Source organism: Mustela lutreola, chromosome 1, assembly GCF_030435805.1.
Source record: "Mustela lutreola isolate mMusLut2 chromosome 1, mMusLut2.pri, whole genome shotgun sequence".
Classification (NCBI taxonomy): domain Eukaryota; kingdom Metazoa; phylum Chordata; class Mammalia; order Carnivora; family Mustelidae; genus Mustela; species Mustela lutreola.
In genome coordinates this window covers 12,290,054-12,313,739 of record NC_081290.1, presented here as the reverse complement: position 1 = coordinate 12,313,739, position 23,686 = coordinate 12,290,054, and the positions used below count along the sequence as shown (strand labels likewise).

Here is a 23,686-nt window from a genome sequence, read left to right as displayed (position 1 = left end):
AGCCATAGAGAGCTTCACAGTGTGCCACTCCCTGCAAGCCACATGTGGGGTTGTGGCTTTGCAGCTCAATACAGCAGCAGTGTCCTCTGAAGGCATCAGAGAACAGGCTGCCATGTCAAGAGAGGCCCAGGCCTGCGGTGATCCATGCCCCCTTTCAGAGCTTGCAGACAGCAAGGATCTCAGTAATGGCACAAAGTACCCAGACATTTATCTGCATGGTTGGTCACCAGTCCTTGCTGGAGGTGCGAATTCGAAGCCATGGCAAGGCCCACTGAAGGAGTGGTGGGCTGTGATTGGGCCATCTAAGCTCAGGACAGTGGCCCATAGCAGAGGCCATGTGCCTAGCACACAAGAGATGTACACCAGGTAGTGAATGTGCCGTCATCTACGCAATCAGCCACATGCCCCAGTCGCAGACAAGAAATAGCAGCGTCTGGCTAGGTACCATGTAGGGCATTTATGCCTTTGGGTGAACTGAGGCACACAGCCAGGCTGGGGTTGTAAAGACTGGTTTGACTGAGGGCTGCCAGCCATGCAGCACTTCGCGGGCCAAGCTGTTCATTCTCGCTATGTCGTAGTCCACAGGGTCCAGGGGGCCTGGGCTGGGTTGCCGAGGACTGGAACAGGTCTGGGGGCAGCCAACTCCATGACAGCCCACTACTAGCACGGAGGCTACCTCCAGGTGCCACTGCTGGACATGCCCAGCTGAGGCAGCACCTTGTTGTGGGCTTTGGAGCCCCATCCTTCTGGGCCACAAGAACCAGTCATCAGACTCTGGCCACCAGCCTCTGCTTCAGGGGATCAGGTACTCCTCCTAATGGGCCTCTTTGGCCTACAAGGTGATGACTCCCTCCCTGATAGGCATGGCAGCCCCTTCCCTCTCAATGGGAAAGAGTGAAAGTTCAGTAAGTTCCTTTAGGGAGCGTGTCCTCTATTATCCAACCTACAAGTGAGACTTTGCATCCATTATCAAAGGGTAGAATGAGCATGGAAGCCACTAGGTGAATCTTTTTAAAGGACTGTGAGGAAAAGAGAATAAGCTAATGAAACAAAGTCTGTCATAAATAGCTCAATTTTAGGGTTTTTTTTTTTTTTTAAGATTTTACTTATTTTGGAGAGAGAGTATGCTGGAGCAGGGAGAGTGAGAAGCTGAGGGAGATAACCTTCAGCAGACTAGTTGCTAAGCCCAGAGCCCAACTCTGAGCTTAGATCTCTTGATCTCACTGCCCTGAGATCATGACCTTTGCTGAAACCAAGAGTCAGAAGCTTAACCAGTTGAGCAGCTCAGTTTTATAACAGGAAAGGGGTAGCTAGTAGATTTCTAAATTCACATACGTTCTGCTGGAAAGTGACAAGCTGGATTAAACCCAACCAAGAACATGCCCTGTTCATAGGTAAGGAGGCTGAGACTGGATCTTACTGTGGAGAATTAGTGGTCTTCCAAAACAAAATGGGCGAGTAAATCATTTTACACAGTTTTAACTAACTGTCATTTCTCTAGCAAAGGACAAAACTACAAAATTCTAGCCCCAAATTAAGTTAACATATTCTGATATTTGCACAATAATAGAGATATTGCGAATAGCTTTCATAATGTTCTTGTGTCCATACCCAATGTTTGAAACACAGTTAAGATCTATATTTTTGGAGGGTGATGAGTTATGATTTAGAAAAATAAGTTTCAATAAGTACCCATACGGTTTTATTTTTATTTTATTTATTTTTTTCCAGTTTTCCTTTTGGCATGACATTTCTAACTCCTAAATAGGCTTTAAATCCCTTGAAAGCAGATTTTGATCTGAGAAGCTAAGTGGTGAAAAGTCATTTGTCACAGGAGGAAGAAATTTTCTATCACAGCTTCTTGCTGGAATAAACTGGATGAGTCCCATTTGTGAGGCATACCAGCTTGAGGCCCCCGATGTAACTACTCCTTTTTTTCCTTCTTCCCTGTTTTTGCAAACTTCCGGTAACAGAACAGACAACACTGTGTGGTGACAAATATAGCAGCTGCCACACAGGCCAGCAGGAACCCAATCACATCCAGAGAGTGGTACTGGAACCAGGTGAGGTCATGGGAGGCCGGCCTCAGGTGTTTGGCTCCTTTGTGGCGCATGACAAACTCTATCCAGAAGACGGCTCGATCCAAGGGCTTTATAGGCTGGTCGTGGTGAATCCTTGATAATCTCATAGCGTTCTCTTTGTATCTAAACAGAAACATAAAGATACCGACATTGAAAGGAAGCTCATTTGCCTAATCGTATAATTCCCATGTAAGGTTTCTGAAAAGTGCCATACAAATGGTTCAAAATATATGTCACAGAGTTACAGAAGCAGTATGTTTTTTTATTTGGATCCGCACTGGAGATTTGGCATTTAAATTGGAATTTTCCCATCACCAACTATTCTGAGAAGTGAAAATGGAAGTGCAGTGAGGATAGTTTGGTCTTTTCTAAAGCCTTTTTTTTTTTAATTAATTTTTTTTTAAAGATTTTTATTTTATTTTATTTTTTTTTTTTACAGAGAGAAATCACAAGTAGATAGAGAGGCAGGCAGAGAGAGAGAGGGGGAAGCAGGCTCCCTGCTGAGCAGAGAGCCCGATGCGGGACTCGATCCCAGACCCTGAGATCATGACCTGAGCCGAAGGCAGCGGCTTAACCCACTGAGCCACCCAGGCACCCCAGTTTGATCTTTTCTAACAGAGGAAATGCTATAGGCCCTTGTAACAGCTGTAGGTGAGATGGTGGGAATGCACTTGTAGAATGACCTCATGAAGTAGCAAAGGGAATTGTGTCATGGTAATTAAAATGCCACCTCACTGGTCCCTGTGTCTCCACTCTTCTACCCTTTACTCTTTATTTTCCATCATGTAGCTAGTCTGATTTTTGAAACCGAAATCACGGCACTTCCCTGCTCAAAATTTCCATCTCGCTTCTCATTACCTTTAGAATAAAATCCAGCTATGGGTTTTGGCCTATAGGATCTTATAGATATGGGTCCCTGGCAACCTCTCCTCCTGTCACTTTGTCCCATGTACACTCTATTGTAGTCATAAAGGCCTGCTAGGAGTTACTGAAGTTGCCAAACATGTCCTCACTTAAGCACCTTCGCACTTTCTGTCCCCTCTGTCTCTGTGCTGGACACTTCTCCCTGCAACACATGAAAGCTGCTTCTACATGTTGATAGATGACCAGCTTTGTGTTCCATCTCAGACTTTTCTGGGCCACACTATCAAAGCACCCTTAGACATTGGGGATGTGTGTGTGTGTGCATGCATGTGTGTGCTACTCTTTGAAACCTAGAATTTTGAAATATATTTTCCGTAATAACATTTAAATATATAACATAAGAAAAATGCACATAGTCTTAACTGAATAGCTCATAAATTCAAAATTAGCTAGATTATTATTGTGAAGTGGATATAATAATACACCTACTACTAAGATATTGATATGGGGTATAACATGCTATCCAGGAGGATCCCATCTTCTCTGACCCTTTTAGTCATCATAGATTAGCCTTTATTATTTATGTATCAGAATAACAAGATAACACTCATTTCCTTTTGTCTTTTGTCTAATAGTTGTCGGTTAATTCTATTACTGTATAGTATTCCATTGTTTGGCAACACTACAGAGTATTTCTTCATTTAACGATCAGTGGACATTTGTGTTAACAATTTTTTAGCCGTTATTACTAAAGCTGTCATAAAAATCTTGTGTATTTCTTTAGATTTACATGTTCATACAGTTGTGTGAAATGTGAAAGTGGAATAGCTGAGAAGAAGGTTATTTAGGGCTGTGATTTTTTATTGACTGAATTATGTAGAAGTATATTGCTTAATTTCCAAAATTTAGAGATGTTTCCATTATCTTTCTTTTTGACAGTTTCTAAGTGACTTCCAGTAAGGCTGGACAGTATACTGTTGATGATTTAGATTTTCCAAATTTACTCTTGGTATATAGCCCAGCATATGGTTAATTCCAGTATCTATTCCATCCTTGAAATATATGTATTCTCTGTTGTGTTATATATTATGATGTATATGTATGTGGGATAGGTTATATTTCAAATTGAATCCTTTAAACATTTAGGAATTAAGTCATTTCATTATCTTTCTGTCCCTCCATCTTTCCTTTCTTCCTTTCTTCTTTCTTTCTTTTTTGTCTTCTTTTTCTATGTTATTGAGAAAGATGTTTGAAAACTCAATATTATGTCTGTAGAGTTGTGTGTTTGTTCTTTTGTCTATGTCTGCTGCATTTTGATATTTTCATAGTGTGTGTCACCAGGTACTAATTTGTGTTGTTTTGACAGATAATTCTATGTATCATTATGAAATATGTATCTTTATTTTTATTAGTGATTCTGGAGTACTGTGTCTGATAGTCGCATAGGCACAACATCTTTTTACATGGTTACTGCTAAAATAGATCATTTTCTACATTTGTACTTAAAATCCTCTTCTACATTTCTGTTTGAACATGTCTTATAAACAGTATATAGTTTTTAAAATGCATTCTGACAATCTTTGTCTTCAAATTATGTAATCTGTTAAAGTTTAATAAATGTGCTGGCATATTTATATTTTTACCTACTCTCTTATTCTCTTTTTTCTGTTCTATTTCCCCAACCTGCCATATATTTCTTTTTCTTCCTTCCTTATCTATTTAAATTATTTTATTAATTCATTGTTCTACAATTTTCTTCTTGATAACACATTTTTCGCTATTTCTTTAGATACCCTCCTAATATGTATTTTTTAAATTTTTTATTTCTTTTCAGCATAACAGTATTCATTGTTTTTGCACCACACCCAGTGCTCCATGCAATCCATGCCCTCTCTAAAACCCACCACCTGGTTCCTCCTAATATAATATTAATACTGAGAGTAGTAACAAATACCGAATTCGTGGTTGCTATGCTAATAATACATAATAATAATACATAATAATAATAAAAATACCCACACATTATTTTCCTGTGTAATGTAGAAAATTTCTTTATTTGTCTCACCATCTTTAAAAAGTTTTCTATTTAAAGGATACAATCAAGAAAGTGAAAAATCAAGGCAACCAGAATGGAAGAAAACATTAATAAATCATATATCTGTTAATGTGTTATATTCATAACACATAACAAATCCTTTAATAAGGTGAGACAAATAATCAAATTTAAAAATTATCAAATAATTGGAATAGACATTTCTCTAATATTAGAGAATAGACATTTCTCTAAAGAGGACACATGGATGGCAATTGGTATATGAAAAGATGCTTAATAACTTGGGCTCTAAGGGAAATGCTAATCAAGAGCACAAGGAGAGACCACTTCACACTCACTGGGATGTCTATAATGAAACAGATGATAGGGGCACCTGGGTGGCTCAGTGGGTTAAGCCTCTGCCTTCAGCTCAGGTCATGATCTCGGGGTTCTGGGATCGAACCCCACATCAGGCTCCCTGCTGAGTAGGGATGATACCAGATGATAACAAGTGTTGGTAATGATGTGGAGAACTTGGATCTCCTATACTCAGCTGGTGGAAATGTAAAATGGTGCATCTCCTTTGGATATCAATTTGGCAGTTCCTTACAGAGGAAGGAATGATCAGCAATTCTAGAATTCCAAAAATTTCCTTTCATTTCCAAAAGAAGTAACAAATTTTGTTCATACAATAACATATGTAGTAATATTTATGATTCATAAATGTGGAAATAACCAAAATGTTCATGAACTGATGGATGAATAAATAGATTGTAATTTATCCATACTATAGAATATTATTCATCAATGCAAAACTACCACATCAGTGAAACTTGAAACTCGAAACATGCCAAGTGAAAGAAGTCACATGCAATAGGGCCATGATTTTATGATTCCATTTATATGAAATATCCAGAATACAATTAGTAGAGCCAGAAAGTAGATTGTTTACTTAAGGCAAGAGGAATGGGAAATGACTTCTAAGTCATATGCAATTCCTTTTTGGGTTAATGAAAATGTCCCAAACTTAGATTATAGTCATGGCTTCATAATTCTGTAACATGCTACATATGTTTGATTTTTTGTACCTTAAATATTATGGTACATAAATCACATATTATAAAATATATTAAAATAAAAATAAAAATTAATTCTTGGGCAAAAAGTTTTATAGTTTTGGATATTCTTGGTACTGAATTGAAAGTTATTTTACATAACTGAAAAGTCTTCATTCTTTCATTTTAGAAATTCTATTATATTTTTAAATATGTGTCATTACAATTCCATATATAACTTTTGCATTTGCTCTATAGAAAATTGTGGCAGCCCATTAAATCAATGGGGTTAAAAAGCAACGTTGCAAAAAATGTCTGGTTGAAAATAAAGGTAAGTTTAAGATCAGTTACACATATTAATATTTCAAAATTAGTTTCTTAAATACAGGATGAAATGCATAGTCATCATTGATAGAAGAACCTATCTCTAAATACTATTAATGAAAAAAAATATATAATACTCACGAAGGGTTATTAATGACCATCCTCAATGCATTGAGCAAATCTGTACTAGACAGTGTGTGGAAATCCAGACTGACAGCTGCTCCCTTGGCCTTCATGTGAGCAAGGTTATCAGGTTGATCCGCAAACAAGGGAATGCCCACCATTGGAATCCCATGGTGGATCGCCTCATAGATGCCATTGGTTCCACCATGAGTTACAAAGGCTTTGGTTTTTGGGTGACCTAGGATTGGATGAATCTCAGCACATTAGTAATTATAATTCTTAGGAAAAAAAGGAGAGGTTAGCAACATAAGGCACATAGTACAATACATATGAAATAGCATTAAAATGTCTTTTAGATCTCAGAGCAAGAAGAGCAAAAATCTGCTGGAGAAGTCAGTGAAAATTGGTGTGGCAGTTGTAACTTGAAAAATGGTTACAAGATGGCTGAACAGACAGATTGAAAGGGAAAATTCTGGATAAAGAATAGCATGTGCAAAAAAAAAAAAAAGAAAGAAAAAAGAAAAGGAGGTGGCATATTAGAACATATTCTCTTAAACAGTAATGCCACTGAGTTTAACATGTGGAGTGTCAAGGCAACAGGAAGTCTGATAGTGGTGGTTCAAGTCAGGGGAAAGAAAGACTGCATTTTATCATGAAATGTATTATGACTTCATGAAAAAGATTATGGTGTTTTCCTGGAGAAAGTGTAGAGTCACTGGGAATAATTTTTCACTAGCACTAAATAGCCATGCAGAATGAGAAATGATAGGAATAAAGTGGGAGAATCAGGAGACGAAGTGATGATCCATTTCGTTATTAAAAATTTATTGGGAGAGGCAAGATGGTGGAAGAGTAAGGGACCTTATTTCATCTTGTCCCTGAATTTAGTCAGATAACTATCAAACCATTCTGACCACCTATGAATTCAACTTGAGATGTAAGAAAAGAACTGCTGAAATTCTACAAGTAGAAAAGTGGGCACTTTTTGCAAGGTGGGAGGTGCAGCAAAATGAATCTGAGGGTATATTCGGAAGATAGATGGTAGGGGGAGGGAGCGTCCACAAGCTGGCTACCAGAAAGTGATTTAGCCCTGGAGGGCAAATTCAGACTCTTCAGAAGTCTGTTCCAGGGAGAGATGTCCCTTCCTGAAAGGTGCCCAGGTGACAAAGTGGGGCAGAATCCTAGGTGGGACAGTATGGTCTCAGGATCCCTGGGGTCACAGAAAGAACAGGGGTGCGTGGGCTGCAGAATTCCCAATCCATTAGAGGAGAGAAACCAGTTATGTTCAGTGAGACAGAGAGGGGGCTCTCAGCTCAGTTTGCCATAAACTGCAAACTGCACCATGATAAGGTGACCATTCTCTGTGTGGGGGACCTCCAAAGGGCAGAAATGTGGTGACCCTCCCCCTTTCCCTGGGAGGATCAGTGTGGGTGCACACCACACGGGTCTGCAGTTTGGTACACACAGACCTGAAAACTGCTTATCCCTGAAGACTTGCTGAAGAGAAGGGGCTGTGATCTTTCAGCTCCAGGGCTGGAGACTGGCATGCAGACATTTTTATTTTCATCCTCCAAAGAGGGAGAGAGGGTCTTCAGTGAACAAAAGCCACATAGAGCAATCAGAAAGCTTATACTGAGCCCAACCCCTGGGGTCTGTGGAAATCTGCCCAGGTAAAGATACCTGAGAATCAGTGCAGCTGGCCCTTCCCCTGGAAGACCAGTGGAAACAACAGGGAACAACCAGTTTTTGGAGCACAGAGGACTATAAGACTCCAGCACCAGGAGAAAATATATATAGAATTCAGTTTTTCATCATTTAACTTTCAGTATAAAATCTCTTGTTTTATTCTTTTTTTTCCTTTTCAACTGGTTTCTTTATTTTTTTCTGTTCTTATCAGTTTAAAATATTGCTTATATGTGTGTGATAGAGAGAGAATGAGCAGGGAAATCGCAGGGGGAACTAGAGAGAAAAGCAGTTTCCATGCTGAGGAGGGAGCCGCATGCAGGGCTTGATCTCAAAACCTGGAAATCATGACCTGAGCCAAAGCCAATAGCTGAAGTGGCTGAGCCACCCAGGCATGCTGACTGGTTTCTTATTTTATCAATTCTTTGTTTTTAAGCATTTTTTAAATTTCATTTTTAAATTTGCATTTTATAGATTTATTCATTTTTTGCTTCCTTGCACTGTTTCAGTTTTATTTTTGTGTTTTTACATGAGTTTTGCTTTCTTTACAATTTTGGGATTTAGTGTCTTCCAACAGACCAAAATACACCCCGAACCAAGTGGATCACCATGTTTTGTCCACCTGAGAGATTATAATCTCTCTCCCTTTTTTTTTTTTTTATTTTTTTTATTTTCTGAGCTCTTTGGATTTGTCTAGTGTGTGTTTCATTTGATTCGTGGTTGATCTTTTTTGTTTTGTTGTCTCATTCTTCCATTCTTCTTTGGTTAAAATGACTAGAAAGAGGAAATCACAACAAAAGAAAGAACCATAGATGATACTCTCTGCCACAGATATAATCAAAATGGATATTAGTAAAATGCCAGAGCTGCAATTCAAGATAATGATTATAAAGTCTAAGTTGGCTTGAAAAAAAACATTAAACACACTATAGAATGTCTTTGTGCAGAAATATAATCTAATAAGGCTTAAAATAAAAATACTTTAACTGAGATGCTATCTAAAATAAATGCTCTTACAGCTAAGGTAAATGAGGCAGAAGAGAGTCAGTGACATAGAGGACAAGATGATGAAAAGGAAGGAAGGAAGCCAGAGAAAAGCAAGAAAAACAACTAATGGACCCAGAGGGTGGGGGAGATTTGATAAATCAGTGATCCTATGAAGCAAAATAATATTAGAGTTTTTGGGGTCTGAGAGGAAGAGGAAGAAAGGTCCATGAGGCATATTTGAGCAAATCATGGCTGAGAATTTCCCTAATCTGAGGAAGGAAACAGGCTTTCAAATCCAGGAGGCACAGAGAACCCCCCCTAAAAATCAAGAAAAGTAGGTCAACACCTTGACACATAACAATAAAACTTGCAAATCTCAGAGACAAAAAGAAAATTTTGAAAGCAGCTTGGGGCAAGAGGTCCATAACCTTCAAAAGCAGAGATACTAGACTCAGAGCAGACCTATCCACAGAGATCTGGCTTGCCAGAGAAGACTGGCATGTAATATTTAGTGTGCTAAATAAAAAAAATATAAATCAAGAATACTTTATCCAGCAAGGCTGTCATTCAAAATAGGGAGAGAAAAAGCTTCCAGGACAAACAAATTCAAATAATTTCTGATCATTATACCAACTCTGAAAGTAATATTAAAGGAGATTCTTTAAGTGAAGAGAGAGTCCCAAAGTAACACAGACCAGAAAGGAACAGAGACAATCTATAGAATCGGTGACTTTACAGATAATACAATAGCACTAAGCTCATATCTTTCAATAGTTATTCTGAATGTAAATGGGCTAAATGGACTAACAAAGACACAGGGTATCAGAATACATAAAAAAAGCAAGACGCATCGATATGCTGTCTGCAAGAGACACATTTTTGACTCAAAGGCACTTCCAGATTAAAAGTGAGTGGGTAGAAAAACATTTTTCATCCTAATAGGTATCAAAAGAAAGCTGGGTTGGCAATCCTCATATCAGAAAAATCAAATTTTAAACCAAAGTCTGGTTTGGGATGAAACCCCAAGGATGAAAAGGATGAAGAGAGACACTATCTCATAATTAAAGGGTCTTTCCAATAAGAATATCTAACAATTATAAATATGTATGCTTCTAACTTGGGAGCAGTGACTTATATAAATATATTAATAAACAAATTAAAGTAACACCTTGATAGTAATACAATAATAGAGAATTTCAATATTTCACTCACTGTAATGGACATCTAAGTGAAGATCAACAAGGCAACAAGGGCTTTGGATGACACAGAGGGCCAGATGGGCTTCACAGATATATACAATGCATTCCATCTAAAGCAACAGGATACACATTCTTCTTAAGTGCACATGGAATATTTTCCAGAGTAGATCACATACTGGGTCACATATTGTTTTTCAACCCATACCCAGAGCTTGGGATTACCCCTGGCATATTTTCAGAGCATGATGCTTTGAGCTTGAACTCAATTACGAGAGGATGGTTGGAAGGAACTCAAACATTTGAAGGTAAAAGAGTATCCTCCTAAAGAATGAATGGGTCAACCAGGAAATAAAAGAAGAATTAAAAGTTTCATGGAAACCAATGAAAAGAAAAACATAACTGTTCAAAACCTTTAGGATGCAGCACAGATAATCCTAAGAGGGAAGTACATAGCAATGCAAACCTTTTTCAAAAAAAAAATTAGAAAGGTCTTAACTACACAAGTTAACTTTAAAAAAGCTGGAGGAAGAACAGCAAATAAACCTTACACCAAGCAGAAGAAAAAACAATAACGATTAGGGCACAAATCAACAAAATAGAAACCTAAAGAGTAGAGCAGATCAATGAAACTGGAAGCTTGTTCTTTCAAAGAGTTAATTACATCAATAAATCCCTAGCCACATTATCAAAAAGAAAAAGGACCCAAATTAATAAAATCATGAATGAAAGAGGAGAGATCATGCTCAACACCAAGGAAATACAAATAATTTTAAGTACATATGATGAGCAACTATTTGCCAACAAATTAGGCAATCTGGAAGAAATGGCTGCATTTCTGGAAATGTATAACCTACTAAAACTGAAACAAGAAGAAATAGAAAATGTGAACACACTGATAACCAGGAAGGACACTGAAGTAGTAAGAAAAAATCTCCTAACTAACAAGAGACGAGAGCTGATGGCTTCCCAGGGGAATTCTACCAGACATTTAAAGAAGAAATAATACCTATTCTTCTGAAGCTGTTTCAAAAAATAGAAATGGAAGGAAAACTTCTGAACTCATTTCATGAGGCCAGCATTAACTTGATTTCCAAACCAAAGGCCTTACCAAAAAGAATTACAGAGCAATACACCTGATGAACATGGATGCAAAATTTCTCAGCAAGATACTAGCCAATAAGATCCAACAGTGCCTTAAAAGGATTATTCACCACAATGAAGTGAGATTTACTCCTCTGCTGCAAGGGCTGTTTGCACTCACAAACCAATCATTGCAATACATCACATTAATAAAAGAAAGGGCAAGAACCATATATGTCCCTCTCTATCGATGCAGAAAAATCATTTGACAAAACAGCATGTTTCTTGATTAAAACTCTCCACAGTGTAGGCATAGAGGAAACCTACCTCAATATCATAAAAGCCATCTAGGAAAAGCCCACAGTGAATATCATTCTCAATGGGGGGAAAACGGAGCTTTTCCTCTAAGGTCAGAAATATGACAAGGATGCCCACTCTCATCATTTTTGTTCAACATAGTACTGGAAGTCCTAGCCTCAGCAGTCAGACAACAAAAAGAAAATAAAATGCATTCAAATTGGCAAAGAAGAAGTCAGACTCTCACTCTTTGCTGATGACATGATACCTTATGTGGAAAACCCCAAACACTCTATCCCCAAATTGCTGGAACTGATGCAGGAATTCAGCCACGTGGCAGGAAATAAAATCAATGCACAGAGATCCGTTGCATTTCTATACACTAACAATGAGACAGAAGAAAGAAATTTGGGGGTCTATCCTATTTAAAATTGCACCCCAAACCATAAGATACATTGGAATAAACCTAACCAAAGAGGTAAGGGATCTGTACACTAAAAATTACAGAAGACTTGTGAAAGAATTTGATTTGAGGAATACACAAAGAAGTGAAAAAATATTCCATGCCCATGGATTAGAAGAATAAATGTTGTTAAATAGTCTATGGTACGCAGAACAATCTACACATTCAGTGCAATCCCGAGAAAAATACCATCAACAATTTTCAAAGAGCTGTTACAGATAATCCTAAAATTTGTATGGTTCCAGAAAAGACCCCAAATATTGAAAAAGAAATGTTGAGAGAGGAATATTGAAAGGAATGTTGAAAAAAGGAATGTTGAAAAAGAAATCCAAAGTTGGTGGCATCACAATTCTGGACTTTAAGCTCTATTACAAAACTGTAATCATCAAGATAGTGTGGTATTGGCACAAAAACAGATATTTAGACCAATGGAAAAGAGGAGAGAACCCAAAAATGAACCCTCAACTTTATGGCCCACTAATCTTTGACAAAGCAGGAAAGAATATGCAATGAAAAAAGGACAGTCTCTTCAATCGATTGTGCTAGGAAAATTGGACAGCCACATGTAGAAGAATGAAACTGGACTATTTCTTACACCATGCACAAAGATAAACTCTGAAGGAGCACTGCTATAAACCCCAGTGTTTATAGCAGCAATGTCCACAATAGCCAATCTGAGATATCCATGGACAATGAGTGGATAAAGATAAAGTGGTATATTTATTCAATGGAATATTACTTAGCCGTCATAAAGGTTGAATACCTACCATTTACACTGACATGGATGGAACTGGAGAGTATTATGCTGAATGAAATAAGTCAGTCAGAGAAAGACAATAATCTTATGCTTTCACCCATATGTGGAATGTAAGAAACAGCACAGAGGATCATAGGGGAAGGAGGGAAAACAGAATGGAAAGAAATCATACAGGGAGACAAACCTATGGTGTACTATAGTTTACCTTTATAGGGAGCAAACCAAGGGTTGCTGGAGGGGAGGTAGCTGGGGGATGGGGTAATTGGGTGATGGACATTAGGGAGGGCATTTGATGTGGTAAGCACTGGGTGTTACATGCAATTGATAAATTATTGAACAGTACAGCTGAAACTAATGATGCACTCTATGTTGGCTATTTTAAATTAAAAATTAGAAAATTACGCTTGAGAAGTAATTACACCTGAAATAAGGATACTTTGATTCTAGTCATAAGGAATGTGGCTGTGTATAATAACATCCCGTATCTGATCTTTTTCCCCCCGAGCACAGAAAAATAAATGTAATGAAGTTAAGTTTTGTTTTTGAATTTTTCCAATAATGAATGCTCAATCAATTTATTTCTTGGGAACTCTTATTTTGTTTAGCATTACATTTAATTCACTGCTTTCCAGAGTCTTACCAAGAAGGTCATTCTGGGGGATCCAGTCATACAGCCGAGTATTTGGTCCTAAGTTGTCTGGTTTCTTGCCAACAAATCTCCATAGAACCTGTTAAAGAAAACCCCTTATTTCATGAGTTGAAACTTTGAAGTTATAGCATATTAGAATTTTAAAGAAATTAAGAGATAATCTAGCTAGACCCCATTCACTAACTGATAAATAATAGGACAAAAATATTATAAATACTCACATTTTTTACTTATTTTTACATTCAATCAAGTATGAATGTAATCAAGATGTTTCACACATAGTGATTAGACAAATGAGATTAATGTGACAAATATAAGTATTTAAGAATTTTTTAGTCAGTTACAATTCTAGTGCAAACAAATCAGAAATTACTAAGTTCTACACATTCACTTTGTTTTATCTATTGTAACCGCTATCAGCTTCCAATGTAATATTACCTATTTATTTCTTTAAAATGTTACAGGAGGGAGTTCATGTATATCCACTTGTTCCATATGTTATTTTACTAGAGTTTTACATCTTTTGATATACAAAAAAGCTAAGTATGCAATCTGTTGTTTGTGAGAAATAAATATTTCTGCTTACCAGTAATTTATTAATATAAATAACTTCTCTTAGTACCTATAATTTCTTTTACATTACTAATTTTTAGACACTAAATCCAAGAAAAAGGTAATTTTTTACATGAATCTAGATTATTATTACTATTTCTTGGTTTGCAAATTCTTTAAATGTTACAAAGAAGAGCCTATTGGAACTTCAGAAATAACAGTGCAGTTGTTGAAAAACATCCCAAACTGTGATGATGATACATTTTATTTAACTGATTCTTAACACTTCAGAGATGCAGTACAAAACATTGATAACATGAATTAATATGAGTTCTATACCCAAGCAATTTTCATTCCCAGTACCAAAATAGATTTGTTTTAGAATTCCCCAGCAATCCACATAAACTGGATGATGGTTTACATTGGTTAACATATATTTGTTATGTGAATGTTCAAGTAACATTAGATATTAAGTGAACATTAGCATAAAAAGAAACTATATCAGTAAACCAAAAAGTAGTTCATACATACCCAAATACTCCAGGTGTTTTCTATATACCGGAAAATAATTTATTACTATATTTTACATAGAGGCATCTGAAACTTTCCCTTCCTAGGCTTGTTTCTGGTTGACTCCTTAATATATTTCCATTTCCTTCCTTAATCAGGTGAAGTTACTATTCTGGCAAGTTAAAGTCCTTTTGGAACCACTATTACTAAGCACAGGGTCACCTTGAAGGGGTGGACTCATCTCCTCCCTTTTCATTTATTTTACTCTTAACCTGTTCCACTCCACCATTCATGTCAGTTTTTCTCTTTCCCTGAATCACTTAGGCTGGATGATTGCCAAAACATAGCTTGGTGTGCCCTGGGCATCCTTTCTCTGAAGAGCATACTGAGTTGGCTTTCCTCGAAAAGCTAGTGGAAGGAAAAGTAACCTGGATTATCCAGCAAACATAAACTGCATGAAGCTTTTCAGACTTTTATAGTTCCTGGTTAACATAACTGTTGAAATTTAACTCCTTTCAGAGAACATCTATGAGTTTTTCAGTGCCCTTGAAAATCCTTTAAGGAAAAGGAGTGAATGACAGGACAAAATTGGTGATTTCTGCATCTGTCCGTGATATATTATAATAGCAAATGTTACACTGTATCGCCTAAATATATTCCTCCTAAATATCTTTCTTTCTGATCTCAGTGTTAATGCCAAAGTTATTGTCAAAACACCTTCTGTACTACTTTACCATCTGCCATGTATATTTTGCTCATATCTGAGATATATTGGAGCTGTCATCATGGTTTCCATGTCATGAAAGAAAGGGCAAACAAACTCTTTACACAGTTTAAGAGACTCATTAAGTAGTTGTATAGGATTAAGTTACTTTATCTAACCTTTTGTGGAATCTGTGCAAGGGCTGATGCAATCACATTGGCTTTTTCCTCTGGCAGGTTAGTGATCATAGACCCTAGTGTAAACACCACAATACCATTTTCTCCAGAGCTCTGGACAAACTCTTCCATTTCCTGTGAAGAAAGAATTTGTTCCATTACAAAAGAGGAACACCACAGCAAACACTATTAAACAAATTTCTACAGGGGTGCCTGGGTGGCTCAGTCAGTTAAGTACCTGATTTAACCTCAGGTCATGATCTCAGGGTTGTAAGATTGAGCCCTGGGTCTGGCTCTACACTCAGTGGAGAATATGCTGGGTCTTCTGTCTCTCCCTCTTCTCCCCTCCCCTATCCCCCATCACTCTCTCTCAAATAAATAAATCTTAAAAAAAAAAAAAATCTTCAAACAGCAAAAGAGAGATACCAAATAGTATCAGGAGTTTTAGAGTAATGTCTGTTTTTATCTTTAAATTGTGGTGAAATACACAAAAAATTGACCATTTTAACTATTCCTGGGCATGTAGTCAATAATGTCTATATTTACACTGCTGGGTAACAAATCACCAGAATTTTTCATCTTGATAAACTGAAATTCTGTGCTCATTATATAACAATTCCCCATTCCCTCCTTCACCATCTTTAGCAACCATCATTATACTTTGTATTTCTATGAATCTGACTAATTACATCTCCTATCAGTGGAATCATACCATATCCATCTTTTTGTGATTACCCCCTTTCACTTTCTATAACATCCTGAAGCTTTTCCACCTTAGAGTATGTGTTAGATGTCTCTTCTGTTTTGTGACTAATATTCCATAGTGTGTAAATACATTATATTTATGGATTTATCTGTTCTGGACACTTGTGTTAGACTGAACAGAACATTTGCTAGTTTTACCTCAGGATTCAGACTTTGAGAAAGTTACCATACACACTTAAACATTTTGTAATCAAAATTGGTATTAGGTTAACCCTCAAATAAGATCTTAGTTTCATCTTATTGCCAATAAAAAGTGGACAACAAGATTTTGAAAAGACCATAAAATCATTCAGTAAGGGATGCTTGTTTTTCTTATGTCTTAAAGGTAAAGTATCATCTTAAAACATATTACCTTATTGCTTTCTTTCATAAAGTTTCATCTTATACATTAACAGAATTATTTTGCAATTTTATACTATAAATATTTTTCAGCTCTAAGTGGTTGAAATTATTTGGTCCTTATTAAATATGCAGGATTTGTGGTACTTATTATGTACAATATGCAGTTTTTTCTGTACTCATTTTGTCAGTCAGCTATTATGTTCCCCCAAAGATCCTTTTTTTTTTTTTTTAAAGATTTTATTTATTTGTTTGTCAGAGGGAGAGAGCACAAGCAGACAGAGTGACAGGCAGAAGGAGAAGCAGGCTCCCCGCTGAGCAAGGAGACCAATGTGGGTGTCTATACCAGGACCCTAGGGTCATGACCTGAGCAGAAGGCAGCCCCTTATCTGACTGAGCCACACAGGCATCCCTCTCCCAGTGTTCTTTACTGAGTTTTTGTCTAGCCTTGATATGTGGCAGAAAACATATGTTCTCATCATTTAAGCAAACCCATTAATGCTCTAATATGTCAAGCCTTGGGATCTCAAATGAGGAATTGTGTAAATGTTGGAGTGACAGCAAGTGAACATTGGATTTGACTCCAGATATTGTTTGAACACACAAACATTGTTGAAGAATGATATTTCTAAGTAAAATACTGGTTAAATGCCTCTGAGCAAATAAAACAAAAGAGACAGGAATCACTTACCTTAGGCAGGGGTTTGGCAGGTTTACAGTGGAGTCCTCCAACAAACTCAACATTTGGTAGCAATGGCCGAGGAAATTCAATATCCCAGTAGGTTCGAATGAGCCATATTTGAGCCTTTCCCCTTAACTCAGATAATGTAGTGGGTCTTCCTGAAGGGGGAAAAAAAGCAAAACAAACATCACATTAGTAAGAGAAAGGAGAAAAATCACATGATCATTTACATATATGCAGAAAAAGTATTTGACAAGGTACACATACATTCGTGATAAAAACTCTCAACGATGTTGATTTAGAGGGAACACACCTCAACAAAATAAAGGCCTTATACGGAAAACCCACAGTGAACATCATATTCAATGGGGAGCAGCTTAGAGCTTTATTCCAAAGTCAGGAACAATAGAAGAACATCCACTCTTACGAGTTTTATTAAATGCAGTACTATATGTTCTGGCTATAGCAATCAGACAACAAAAAGAAAGGAAATCCATTCAAATTGGTAAGGAATAAGTAAAACTTTCGCTATTTGCAGATGGCATGATATTATAGAAAACCCTAAAGAAAGAGTTAGTATCCAAAATATATAAAGAACTTACATAACTCAATACCCCAAAACCAAATAATTAAATTTAAAAAAATGGATAGAAGATGTGAACACACATTTCTCCAAAGAAGGCATACACTGGGCCAACAGACACATGAAAAGATGCTCAACACCACTCATCATCAGGGAAATGCAAATCAAAACTCCAATGAGATATCACCTCACATCTTTCAGAATGGCTAAAATCAAAGCCACAAGAAACAAGTGTGGAGGTTTCTCAAAAAGTTAAAAATAGAAGTACCTTATGATTCAGCAATTGCACTATTAGGTATTTACACAAATCATACAAAAATACTTATTCAAAGCGATACATGTACCCCAATGTTTATAGCAGCATTATTTACAGTAGCCAAATTATGGAAACAGCTTAAGTATTCATCAGCTGATCAATGGCTACAGAAGAAGTGGTATATTCATACAATGAATATAACCCAGCCATAAAAAAAGAATGAGTTCTTAAAACACCCAGCTGGCTCAGTTGGTTAAGCATCCAACTCTTGGTTTTGGCTCAGGTCCTGATCTAGTGGTTGTGGGATGGAGCCCCAAGTGGGGCTCTGTGCTCAGTGTGGAGTATACTTCAGATTCTCCCTCTCTCTTTCTTCCACTCTCTCTCTCTCTCAAGGAAAGAAATTAAATATTTTTCTTTAAAAAATGAAATCTCACAATTTGCAGTGACATAGATGTAGCTAGAGACTAGTATGCTAAGTAAAATAAGTCAGTCAGAGAAAGACAAATACCATATGATTTCACTCATATGTGGAATTTAAGAAACGAAACAAAGGAGCAAAAGACAAAGATAGACAAACCAAGAAAAAGACTCTCAACTATAAAGAACAAACTGTTAAGAGGGGCAGTGGGTAAGTGGATGGTTTCAATAGATGATGAGGGATTAAGGAGAGCACTTCTGACGGGCACAGAGTGATGTCCAGAGTTGTTGAATAACTATATTGCACACCTGAGACTAATATAACACTCTCAGTTAACTATACTGGAATTAAAATGAAAACAATGCAAAATAAAATTAAATAAATAAATAAGTAAAAAAACCCTATAGCAAACAGTAGGTAGTGGAAATGAGGTAATGGTAATCGTAATGGTAATGTAATGTGAATATACTAGGGAATTTTCTGAAAGGAATTTGGAAAAATTTAGTCAAAAATGTTTAATAGTATTTGTAGTTTGATAATAGAACACATATATGTTACAAACATCTATAATGATGCAAATTTATATTTACATATTATGTATGTTGTTCATATGTATATATGAAAGACAAAGTGTAAGTCTCATTTCTAATATCACAGTAGTGCATTCACAATCATAAACAATTATTAAACCTAAGCCACTATCAAATTAAACATGCATTTATTTCCTTTGAAATGCTGCAAAAGTAACAGATGCAAATGTAAACAATTATTTGAGCTCCCCAATCAATTAAGCAATGGAAACATTCTTCCCCACTCAGTCTCATTTCTATAATTTAGCAAGTTATTCCCTCGATCCTAGATTTTCCAAGAAAAAGGTTTTGAAAGTACAGCTTGACTCCTTGTACTTACCATTGCACTTGGTTCACATTAGGAGCATAATAATATTTGTGTATTAAATAATATTTGCAAATAACAGCTGGAATATTTTCATCAAGTATGGAAATAGATATGTGCACTATTAATTTTGACTCATTTTTCCTTTAATGGGAGTAACATAGTTTTCAAAAAATGTGAACTATTAATGTGTATGTGCACCCTTCAACAAGATTTTAAGCCTTTAAAGCGTGATTTATAAGCCCTAATAAAACAATTTGTGATCGTTAAAAACTTCTTATTCTAGGTTCCTGAGTCTGGGATAGAGCCAGTATTTGTTCCAGTTATGAAGGAATCTTTCAGGTAATATGAAAAAACATTTAAACTGCTAGAACTTATACAGGAATTCAGTGAAGTGTCAGGATATAAAATCAATGCACAGAAATCAGTTGCATTTCTCTACACCAACAGCAAGACAGAAGAAAGAGAAATTAAGGAGTCAATCCCATTTACAATTGCACCCAAAACCATAAGATACCTATTTTTAAATTAAAAAAGAGAAACAAGTGGAAATAATATCCTTAATACTCTATAGACAGTTGTACTGGAAAAATGTGACTCCTCAATTAACATCTCTGCTTTCATGAAGATAGTGAAATTTCTAATGTCTTTTTTTAAAATTACTTCTTAAGATTTTATTTATTTATTTATTTGACAGAGAGAGAAATAATAAGTAGGCAGAGAGGTAGGTCGAGGGAGGGGGAAGCAGGCTCCCCGCTAAGCAGAGAGCCCGATGCTGGGCTCCATCCCGGGATCCTGAGATCATGACCTGAGCCGAAGGCAGAGGCCTAATACACTGAGCCACCCAGGTGCCCCTCCAATGTATTTTTTAGAAAGATTTTATCTATTTGACAGAGAAAGAGAGAACATAAGCAGGGGAAGAGGCAGGCAGAGCAAGAGGGAGGAACAGGCTCCTTGCAGGGAAGAGAGCCCAATTTGGGGCTCAATCACAGGATGCTGCGATCATGACCTGAGCTGAAGGCAGAAGCTTAAACAACTGAGCCATCCAGGCACCCTTCTAATGTCTTTTTTTAAAAAATGGGAAAAGTAAAGTAAAATGGATATGTAGGAAATAGGCATAGCAGAGAGGATTTTTAAGGCAGTGAAACTGCTTGATAAAGTAGTGGTATATAAATATCATTATAAATTTGCTAAAACCTATAGATTGTACATCACCAAAGTGAACTCCACTGTAAATTATAGACTTTGGATGATAATAATGTGTCAATGTAAGTTCATCAATTTTAACAATTGTACCACTCTGGTGGGGGATGCTGATATTAGGGATTTTTTTTTTTAAGATTATATTTATTTATTTGACAGATAGAGATCACAAGTAGGCAGAGAGAGAGGAGGAAGCAGGCTCCCTGCTGAGCAGAAAGCCCAATGCGGGGCTCGATCCCAGGACCCTGGGATCATGACCGGAGCTGATGGCAGAGGATTTAACCTACTGAGCTACCCAGGTGCCCCGATATTGGGGATTTTATGCATGTGTGGGACCAATGGTTATATGGGAAATCTCGACTCAATATGCTGTCATTATTCTATTATTCTCAAAATTATTCTAAAAAGTGAAGCATATCAAAGGTAATATTTTCAACCTGTATTTAATAAATAACAAAGGAAGCTTAAAACACTTTATCCAGAAAAATTTTTTAAAAATTTAAAGTATTACATAAACCAGTGGAATAGAGTAGAGAGCACAGATATGGACCCTCAACTCTATGGTCAATTAATCTTCGACAAAACAGGAAAAAATATACAGTGGAAAAAAGACAGTCTCTTCAAAAATGGTGCTGGGAAAACTGGGCAGCTATATGTAGAAGAACGAAACTCGACCATTCTCTTACACCATACACAAAGATAAACTCAAAATGGATAAAAGACCTCAACATGAGACAGGAATCCATCAGAATCCTAGAGGAGAACATAGGCAGTAATCTCTTCGATATCAGCCACAGCAACTTCTTTCAAGATATGTCTCCAAAGGCAAAGGAAACAAAAGCGAAAATAAACTTTTGGGACTTCATCAAAATCAAAAGCTTCTGCACAGCAAAGGAAACAGTCAAAAAAACAAAGAGGCAACCCATGAAATGGGAGAAGATATTTGCAAATGACAGTAGAGACAAAAGGTTGATATCCAGGATCTATAAAGAACTCCTCAAACTGAACACACACAAAACAAGACAATCATATCAAAAAATAGGCAGAAGATATGGACAGACATTTCTCCAATGAAGACATACAAATGGCTATCAGACACATGAAAAAATGTTCATCATCACTAGCCATCAGGGAGATTCAAATTAAAACCACATTGAGATACCACCTTACACCAGTTAGAATGGCCCAAATTAGCAAGACAGGAAACAACATGTGTTGGAGGGTATGTGGAGAAAGGGGAACCCTCTTCCACTGTTGGTGGGAATGCAAGTTGGTGCAGCCTCTTTGGAGAACAGTGTGGAGATTCCTCAAGAAATTAAAAATAGAACTTTCCTATGACCCTGCCATTGCACTCCTGGGTATTTACCCCAAAGATACAGATGTAGTGAAAAGAAGGGCTATCTGTACCCCAATGTTTATAGCAGCAATGGCCACAGTCGCCAAACTGTGGAAAGAACCAAGATGCCCTTCAACGGATGAATGGATAAGGAAGATGTGGTCCATATACACTATGGAGTATTATGCCTCCATCAGAAAGGATGAATACCCAACTTTTGTAGCAACATGGATGGGACTGGAAGAGATTATGCTGAGTGAAATCAGTCAAGCAGAGAGAGTTAATTATTATACAGTTTCACTTATTTGTGGAGCATAACAAATAGCTTGGAGAACATGGGGAATTAGAGAGGATAAGGGAGTTGGGGGAATTTGGAAGGGGAGGTGAATCATGAGAGACTATGGACTCGGAAAAACAATCTGAGGGGTTTGAAATGGCGGAGGGAGGGAGGTTGGGGTACCAGGCGGTGGGTATTATAGAGGGCCCGGACTGCATGGAGCACTGGGTGTGGTGAAAAAATAATGAATACTGTTATGCTGAAAATAAAGAAATTTAATTAAAAAATTAATAAATAAATGAAAAGGGTGAAAAAACTCCAAAAAATTTAAAGTATTACAAATAAACACCAAATGAATAGATATTAGATATGTAGATAAATAGTAATTGCTTCATGAAACCCTTAGTGCTTTAATTTGTGGTTATTGAATTTCTGGAGTGTATTGTACTCAGTAATGGATGACATGGTTGGAACTGGTCCTGTCATATAAGTCTTTCCATAATAATTGTGAGACTGGGAGTCCACTGTATATTATAATTTCGTCATTTCTCTTATAAAAGAGAAATTCCTTTGACTTCATACAAACTCATCCTCCTAGGCACTAGGAATTAAGACTTCGTGCTACCAATTAGAAACATGACTTACCTAGTACTTGGCTGTAAAACAGATCCCAACTCTTCTCATTAAGTGCTTGGAACCAAAAGTCAAAATAAAGCACATATATCATGTTTTTTACTCTCTCCATGAATGTCATTTGATCACTTAATCCTGAAAAAATAATAGGTACATAGGACGGAGGAAAAGAAAGTCCTCCGATTCTTTTTTCAGTTGCATAGCCAGGAGAGAAGCGAAGACTGTACACTAAAGGTATTTTAAGTAGCTCAGCCAGCAGCTCACCACAGGGTCCAACGGTGTCTGCAAGAATGACATCAAACCTCGATTCTTGTAGTTTGGTCATGAGCTTCCTGTTCAAAACTGCATCTTCACAGAGCTTTTGAAGACGGTCAGAAAATTTCCAAATTATTTCCTGCATTTGTGAAAAATATGTCCAAAATGTGTCTCTTGGCAAGTTATATATCCACATATCGAGCATTTTGTTGAAAAAATCCTTAAAATCATCTTTAAGTATGGATGTAGGGAAAATCTCATATTCGATAGCAGATGATTCATTTGGATTAACAAGAATGGAAGCTGAAGATGTCAGAACAGTCACTTTGTGACCTCTCTGGACAAGTTCATCGAGCATTGTCTTTATATTGATCCAGTGGCTGTATTCTGTGGGCCACACCAGCACCTTTCCACAACTCCCAGAGCTGAAGAAACAACTGAGCTGTAGCAGCAGCAGAACGGAAATCCACTGGGTAGACATCCTGGTGGAATGCAATGTTTCTTTGCAAA

General features: G+C 36.9%; 1 protein-coding gene across 1 annotated transcript; it reads right to left on the bottom strand.

The window, feature by feature from the left end:
* Positions 1 to 1,651: 1,651 nt before the first annotated feature.
* On the bottom strand, positions 1,652 to 23,686 carry LOC131823550 (UDP-glucuronosyltransferase 2B31-like). The gene is made up of 6 exons (XM_059160026.1): positions 22,934 to 23,686; positions 17,331 to 17,479; positions 15,539 to 15,670; positions 13,586 to 13,673; positions 6,498 to 6,717; positions 1,652 to 2,204 (listed from the first exon to the last, which is right to left on the bottom strand). The coding sequence occupies exons 1-6, from the start codon at positions 23,655 to 23,657 to the stop codon at positions 1,925 to 1,927; spliced, it is 1,593 nt and encodes a 530-aa protein (XP_059016009.1). The 5' UTR covers positions 23,658 to 23,686; the 3' UTR covers positions 1,652 to 1,924.

Excerpts from the sequence above, each read along its gene's own strand:
- LOC131823550 (XM_059160026.1), bottom strand. The coding sequence starts at position 23,657 with ATGTCTACCCAGTGGATTTCCGTTCTGCTGCTGCTACAGCTCAGTTGT. Across the intron at positions 17,480-22,933 it reads GTTTTACAGCCAAGTACTAG|GAAGACCCACTACATTATCT; the intron begins GTAAGTCATGTT and ends TTCCCCCTTCAG. Across the intron at positions 15,671-17,330 it reads CTGCCAAACCCCTGCCTAAG|GAAATGGAAGAGTTTGTCCA; the intron begins GTAAGTGATTCC and ends CTTTCTTCACAG.